Source organism: Hordeum vulgare, chromosome 7H (assembly GCF_904849725.1).
Source record: "Hordeum vulgare subsp. vulgare chromosome 7H, MorexV3_pseudomolecules_assembly, whole genome shotgun sequence".
In the NCBI taxonomy this organism is placed as follows: domain Eukaryota; kingdom Viridiplantae; phylum Streptophyta; class Magnoliopsida; order Poales; family Poaceae; genus Hordeum; species Hordeum vulgare.
In genome coordinates, this window is record NC_058524.1 from 165,572,095 (window position 1) to 165,578,203 (window position 6,109).

The following is a 6,109-nucleotide window of genomic DNA, read 5'->3' on the forward strand; positions in this document are numbered from 1 at the left end:
TCCCACGTGTCCCTACATTGTGAGGAGCAATGGGGATACTTAGCTTCTCCCGAGTAATGAATAAAGACATACAACTAAAACCCCCTTTTTCAGATCTTCAGCGTCGACACCGGCCCCAAAGGACATGTAGAGCCAGTGCTGTACAACAGATGCTCCAGGATGCAGATGTAGCATTCTAACCAGCAAACTAACTTATGAACAGCAACGAGAGGATCTCTCAGATTAGTTTAAAGACTTCGTCCTTACCAAACTCCAGAAACAACTGAACAGAGAAACCAGCCAGATTAAACAGAAATAGCTTAATCAATTAAGCTGGTAGATACTACGATGATATATATAAGCAACGATTACGATACGCAGTTCCGGGCACTCCATAGACCAGCATCCCCTAGCCCCATCAGTCCAGGCTAGGCACAGTAAACCACAAAGACAAACCGACCACGCGACAGTAACCAAAAGATGAGCTAGCTCTACGACTTGGATAGCAGCAAATGCACACGCCTAGTCGACCTCCTCCATCTTGCTCTCGCCGGCGTCCTCCTCCAGCGGCGGCATGTCCGTGTCAGCCTCAGCAGGCTCGTCATCCTCGTCGATGCTCAGGCCCAGCTTGAGCATGCGGTGGATCCTGGTGCCGAAGGTGTTGGGGTCGTCGAGGCTGAAGCCAGAGGTGAGCAGCGAGGTCTCGAACAGCAGCATCACCAGGTCCTTGACCGACTTGTCGTTCTTGTCCGCGTCGGCGCGCTTGCGCAGCTCCTCCATGATGGCGTTCTCAGGGTTGATCTCCATCGTCTTCTTGCTCGACATGTAGCCGCCCATGCTCGTGTCCCTCAGGGCCTGGGCCTTCATGATCCTCTCCATGTTGGCAGTCCAGCCGTACTCGCCCGTGACGAGGCAGCATGGAGAGTCAACGACGCGGTCAGAGACAATAACCTTCTCGACCCTGTCACCCAGCACATCCTTGATCACCTTGCAGAGCCCCTCAAACTTCTCCTTGAGCTCCTCCTTCCTTTTCTTCTCTTCCTCGCTGTCGTCAAGCTTGAGGCCCTCCTTGGTGGCAGAGACCAGCTTCTTTCCCTCAAACTCCTTGAGCTGGCCAATGGAGTACTCATCAATGGCGTCAACCATGTACAGCACCTCGTAGCCCTTCTTCTTCAGCTTCTCAAGGAAGGGAGAGTTCTCCACAGCCTTCTTGCTCTCACCGGTGATGTAGTAGATGTCGTTCTGGCCCTCCTTCATCCTCGTCACATAGTCCTTGAGGCTGGTAAGCTCATCACCACTCTTGGTGGAGTGGTACCTCAGGAGCTCCGCAAGCTTGGTCCTGTTGGTGGAGTCTTCGTGGACGCCGAGCTTGAGGTTCTTGGAGAAAGCCTCATAGAACTTGGTGTAGTCCTCCTTGTTCTCGGCAATCTCGAAGAAGAGCTCGATGCACTTCTTCACAAGGTTCTTGCGGATCACCTTGAGGATCTTGTTCTGCTGGAGTGTCTCACGGGAGATGTTCAGGGGAAGATCCTCAGAGTCAACAATGCCCTTGACAAAGCTCAGCCACTCTGGGATCAGCTCCTCACAGTTATCCATGATGAAGACACGGCGCACGTAGAGCTTGATATTGTTGAGCTTCTTCCTCGTGTCAAAGAGGTCAAAGGGGGCCCTCTTGGGAACAAAGAGGACGGCCTTGAACTCAAGCTGACCCTCCACAGAGAAGTGCTTGACGGCAAGGTGCTCCTCCCAGTCGTTTGTCAGGCTCTTGTAGAAGGCAGCATACTCATCCTTGGTGATCTCCTCAGGCTTCCTCATCCAGATAGGCTTCTGCTTGTTGATCAGGTTCCACTCGTGAGAAACCTCCTTGATCTTCTTCTTTTTCTTCTCCTTTTCTTCCTTCTCTTCATCAATTTCCTCAACCTTGCCCTCCTCAGTATCCTTCTTCTCATCCTCATCTTCATCGTCAGAAATTTCCTTTTCAGTGGTCTTCTCCGTCCAGAGGGAGATGGGATAGCTGATGAACTCGGAGTGCTTCTTCACCAGATCCTTAAGGCGACGCTCCTCAAGGTACTCCAACTGCAGAGAACAATAGTAAAAACTGTCATGGACAAGTCACATGCCACAAATTATCAATGGAAGGCAGAACTGCAACAGCCAAAAACATAGCACTCCAATTTTCAATGACCAGAAGTAACTACACAAAATAGCAACAGCAATCCAGGTCAGTCCACATGGACCAAGTCACTTGGCCAAAATGCAGTACTAACAAACTCATTACTAGAAACTAATTAGCAACAACAATCTAGGATGGCACAAACTATACTGATCCAATTTCATGCAATGGTAACATTAATGACTCCAACTTCAAGGGATCCATGCCAACAATTATACTAACTGAATCTATAACAACAATGGTAAACGGCAACAGCCATACATGATCACAACAAGAACTTAGCAACCTTCAGCATGCAACCCTTGCAGAAGCACATTAATCAACAAGACCAGCATATAACTGAATTTCTCTACAGAACCCTCCCCAAACTGAGTATAATCAACAACTGAGTATCATTAATCAACAGGACGAGGCAAATTCTTGCATTTACAACCTCAAGAGCATAGATGCAAAAGCAAGACATGAACAGCAATTCAATCTAACAGTGCACTTGCAGAATCATGGAAATTCTGAACAAAATTAAGACATGAACAGCATTCAATCTAACAGAAATCTTAACAGAAACAAGACATGAGCAGCAATTCAATCTAACAGTACACTTGCAGAATCATGGAAATTCTGAACAAAAGTAAGACATGAACAGCATTCAATCTAACAGAATTCTAAACAGACGCAAGACATCAACAGCATTTCAATCAAACAGTACACTTGCAGAATCATAGAAATTCTGAACAGAAGACATGGACAGCTTTTCTAACAGCACCCTTGCAGAAACATGGAAATTCTGAACAGAAGTAATGAACAGCATTTCAATCTAATTGTGGAACCATGGAAATTCTGAACCAAAGTAAGACTCGCAAGAACTACCAAGTGCACCCAGAACATATTAATCTGTGAACAGAACAGGTAGCAAGTAAATTGTGTTGAGACTCTTATAACTTGATGTACCTGATCGTCCTTGAGGTAGAGGGTGATCTTAGTACCCCTTCCAAGGGGCTCTCCAGTAGTATCACGTGTCACAGTGAAGGAGCCACCAGCCTGGGACTCCCACACATACTGCTCGTCATCGTTGTGCTTGCTGGTCACAACGACTCTCTCAGCAACAAGGTAAGCAGAGTAGAAACCAACACCAAACTGACCAATCATGGACACATCGGCACCAGCAGCCAATGCCTCCATGAAATCCTTGGTGCCAGACCTTGCAATGGTACCAAGGTTGTTCACGAGGTCTGACTTGGTCATACCAATGCCACTGTCGATAAGGGTGAGTGTGTTGGTGGCCTTGTCAGGGATAATGTGGATGAACAGCTCTGGCTGAGCATCCAGCTTGCTCTTGTCAGTGAGGCTCTCAAACCTGATCTTATCCAACGCCTGCACATCAGAGCACCCAAATACGCAATTTAGTATCACAGATTAACCAGTAAATAATGGACATAAATCAAAGTTTTGAGACAGCTAATGCATTACAGGAGTATCAGCCTTTACTTTTATTTATCATAGATGTAGATTACATATATGCAATAACCTAGCAACCATCCAAAATCTAGTTTGAATCATAAGTGTAAGTACTCTCTCCGTTCCTAAATATAAGTCTTTTTAGACATTTCACTAGAGGGCTACATACGGAGCAAAAAGAATGAATCTATACTCTAAATTATATCTATATACATCCGTATGTAGTCCTTTTAGTGAAACATCTTAAAAGACTTAGGAACGGAGGGAGTACATGCTTTTCAAGGGTTAACCCAGTAACACAAAACCATATTTAGCAAAAAAAAAAGTCAAAAAATCATGCTACCAGCCATGTACTCCCTTCATCACAGTTTATAAGGCATGTACGTATATCTAGGTTGTCAATTTGACCAACTTAATGAAAGGCATATATTGCAAAAAATATATCATTAAAAACTTTAGATATTCTATTTTGTAATGATATAATTTTTATGTTAAACAATATATTTTATATAAGTTAAGGCATGTACGTATATCTAGGTTGTCAATTTGACCAACTTAATGAAAGGCATATATTGCAAAAAATATATCATTAAAAACTTTAGATATTCTATTTTGTAATGATATAATTTTTATGTTAAACAATATATTTTATATAAGTTAAATTGACAACCTAGATACACGTGCACACCTTATAAACTGTGACGGAGGGAGTAAAGTACATGGGAATTCGAATTTAAAGCTCTGGTATGCAGGTGACAGTATATAGGAGAATTAGGACACCAGGGGCAACCAAGCCTTGAGACTGTTTTACAATTTATAAAGCCTAGCCGCATATAGGAGAATTTATAATGCAAGTGCAGCGCTTCCAAAGCTTTTATAACAGTCTAATTAGCTCTGGTATCTGAGTTCCGCACGTGCGACAGTACATACAGGGATTAAACAAAGGTATAGCTACGTTCTACTCACTACTACCTCGTATAGGAAAATTTACGATGGAAGTAATGATGTTCCCTAAGCTATTATAACAGTCAACTAACACTAATCAATGTAGATTTATGACAGTCGATTAGCACTAATCATGGAGATTCGCACGTGCGACAGGACAGAGAACAAACAAATGTGTGGCTACGCTCCACTCACAGAGTATCGGAAGTGCGACAGGACAGAATATCGCATAAACCGCGGATTCGTCGATGGATTTGAAATCCCTTCCACTAACCGTCGCGAACCGACAAACACACGCGATCTACTGAACATCGGCAAGGCGAAGGGCCGTATCGCGCACGGATCTAAACAGAGCCGCGAATCAGAGCATTACAGGGGAAAGGGAACGGAGGGCGGGAGCGGGAGCGGGGAAGCTTACATCGGAGGCGTTGGAGATGAGCTCGCGGAGGAAGATCTCCTTGTTGGAGTAGAAGGTGTTGATGATGAGCGAGAGCAGCTGGTTGATCTCCGCCTGGAAGGCGAAGGTCTCGGTCTCTGAGGCCATGGCGCCGCCGGCAGCGGAAGCTCCTGGAACGCAGGCGCGCGCGGAGTCGACGAGGGTTGAGGGGAGGGAGAGGGGATGGCCTAGGGTTAGGGCTTTGGAGCGGGGTTCTCGGGCTCTGGGTCGCGAGGATGGAGAAGGCGGGCGCGGTGGGGAAGGTTATATAGTCGGAGGAGGGGCTCTCGAACGTTCTACCAGGTGCGTGAAGGGGAGACGACGGGGGTTGGGGGCTCGGGACGACGGGGCTGTGGGGCCGGCTAATAGGATGGTTTGGTCCGCATGTCAGTTGGCTGGGTTTAGGCGCCTTGTCGTTTTATTTTTTTATTGTGCTCCTGCGGTAGTACTCTGGAAGGTTCCGGAGATCGGAGGGAGTGAGTTTAATACAGGACCCAATAGTTCATGATTATTATAGCCGTAGAAAAAGGACTCCATATTTAGCACACCGAGCAGGTCACACTGACTAATTTTTCTTGCTAATCTGTTAATTTTATTGCAGGTCTGTATGAATTCCATGCAGACTTTTTTATTTTATTTTAAACCTAAGACTATTCATAGTGGCAGGAACATAGAACAAGTACAATAATTGTCTTATAACCGGGAGCGGATTAGGAGCACTCGGGTGCTCCAACCCCTATATTTAAAAATAATTTAGCAATTCAAAAAAGGTAAAAAAATCTTAAAACTTTTTTAAAATTCAATATGACTAGGTAATGTACTCATATAAAAAATCATCAAGGAATTATTTCCATTGACTTCAAGGTAAAAAAAAATATGACGACAATATGACATGAATAGTATTTTATCTAGCCTTTTTTGGAAAATCTTTGACTTGGGATGCAATGAAAGTCATTCCCCGTTTAATATTTTTATACGAGTGTAATACTTAATTATGTTTGATTTCATAAAAAGTTTCATGTATTTTTGAATTTTTTGAATTACTAAATTATTTTAAAATATTGGGGGGCCTAGCACCCGAGAGCTTTTATGCACTTTCGCCTTATAGCCTGCTTACATGG

General features: G+C 44.5%; 1 protein-coding gene across 1 annotated transcript; it reads right to left on the reverse strand.

Annotated features, from left to right (window-relative positions):
* Window positions 1-284: 284 nt before the first annotated feature.
* LOC123410525 (heat shock protein 81-1) lies at window positions 285-5,256 on the reverse strand. Its single transcript, XM_045103473.1, has 3 exons — window positions 4,971-5,256; window positions 3,101-3,523; window positions 285-2,055 (listed from the first exon to the last, which is right to left on the reverse strand). Exons 1-3 carry the CDS (start codon window positions 5,094-5,096, stop codon window positions 502-504), a joined length of 2,103 nt encoding a protein of 700 aa, XP_044959408.1. The 5' UTR covers window positions 5,097-5,256; the 3' UTR covers window positions 285-501.
* Window positions 5,257-6,109: the final 853 nt, after the last annotated feature.